Consider the following 1,668-nt stretch of genomic DNA (forward strand, 5'->3'; position numbering starts at 1 on the left):
AAATACAAGACAATACATGGATAATGTAAAAATGTGTAACAGCAGGAAAGGGAAGGAGAAATGAGGAAGATCAATGGATATGGTCAAAATGTATAGTATACTTGAAAGACACAGCTTTTATGGTGTTTGTATGCAATGAATATACATTAATAAAGAAAATTAATGTGAAGCAAGATTGCTCAGAGAGCAAAGACACTTGCCACAAAGCTTTATGTCAGACCTGAGATTTATCCCCAGAACCCATATCACAAAAAGAAAGACTCATGTCCAAGTTGTCCTCTGCCTGTACTTGTGCACCTACATACATATAAACATGCATGCTTACATGCACAAAAATATAATTAACTAAAATGTAATTTAAAATTAAGATAATTTATAAAAGTGGAAAGAAAAAACTTGAGAAATATTCAGTAGTAAAGAAGTAGAAAGTCCTCTAGAAGCTAAAAAGAAAAAAAGAAACATTCCTAGAGCAGCAAGCTGAAGTGAAGTATGCCTACATCATCACTTCAGCCAATAGAGTCATATGTAGGACACCAGAACTCCAGAACCATAAAAATACAAATCTCTAATATTGAAGCAACAGAATTTGTGGTAATGTATTACAGAAGGACAGAAAGATAATACTGAGTTCTTTCCTGCATTTCCATATGTAGGTTTTTCATACCGAAAGACACAAGAGACATTGAACCCATTATGTTTTACTTGGCTCAGCAAACTTTCACATCAGGGCTTCAGGCACACTGGCTCTCAGGCAGAAGAAGGAAGTGCACAGGTCCAGGGCTGTGTGTGGTATAGGCAGCTGGTGAGAGTCTCAGAGGAGGTTTTTGTTAGAGGATGAAGCACTGTGGAAGGAGTACTGTGTAGCTGAATACAGTAGTAATCTGCCAGGTCTTCAGCCTGGACACTGCTGATGGTGAGAGTGTAATCTGTCCCAGACCCACTGCCTGTGAAGCGATCAGGGACCCCAGTGTCCCGAGTGGATGCCCAGTAGATCAGACGTTTAGGAGCCTGCCCTGGTTTCTGCTGGTACCAGTTCAAGTAGTTCTTGCTATTTCTGCCAAACAGACTCTGACTGGACTTGCAGTTGAGGGTGACCTTTTCTCCTGCTGACACAGCCAGGGAGGATGGAGACTGGGTCATCAAGATGTCCCCACAGATACCTGTGATCATGAAATGACAATGAACATGCACAGAAACACAAACACACATTATGACAGTTAAATTGTCATTTAATGTCCTTATAATGTCATATTGTCAAAGTATTATTATGTAAGAAATATTATGCCCTAACCCTGAAATAATTATAATATTTTTTAATTTCTCACCAGACACCCAGAGCAGCAAGGACATGAGAACTTGAGTTTGTGACTCCATCTTGCTCCCCCTGCTTTATGATGCAGTTCTCACTGGAAAGCCCTGGTTTATAAATTCTGAGCAGCTGGGCTGGGCTGGAAGGGCTCATGCAAAGCAGTCAGCAAATACAAAAGCAAATGCCTAGGGAGTTTGTGTGAGAGCAGCTGGTGTCAATAAACAGGCAAAAATACCATCACAGAGAGCATGAGCAATCACTGAAAGGGATCCATTTACAGCATTTCCAAGAGAAATCTACTAGGTGCTCTAATAACAGCTGTGGGTTAAAATCCAAGACATAGTTAAATCAGGAATGTG

At 40.2% G+C, this 1,668-nt stretch overlaps 1 gene segment (V, D, J or C); it reads right to left on the reverse strand.

Moving 5' to 3' along the window:
- Positions 1-519: 519 nt before the first annotated feature.
- Positions 520-1,374, reverse strand: LOC128099680 (immunoglobulin kappa variable 4-1-like). The segment is given in 3 exon segments: positions 520-563; positions 858-1,160; positions 1,326-1,374. Coding segments are annotated over 3 exon segments (396 nt in total).
- Positions 1,375-1,668: the final 294 nt, after the last annotated feature.

This window comes from Peromyscus californicus, unplaced genomic scaffold, assembly GCF_007827085.1.
Source record: "Peromyscus californicus insignis strain IS unplaced genomic scaffold, ASM782708v3 Scaffold_6__1_contigs__length_162567912, whole genome shotgun sequence".
In the NCBI taxonomy this organism is placed as follows: Eukaryota; Metazoa; Chordata; class Mammalia; order Rodentia; family Cricetidae; genus Peromyscus; species Peromyscus californicus.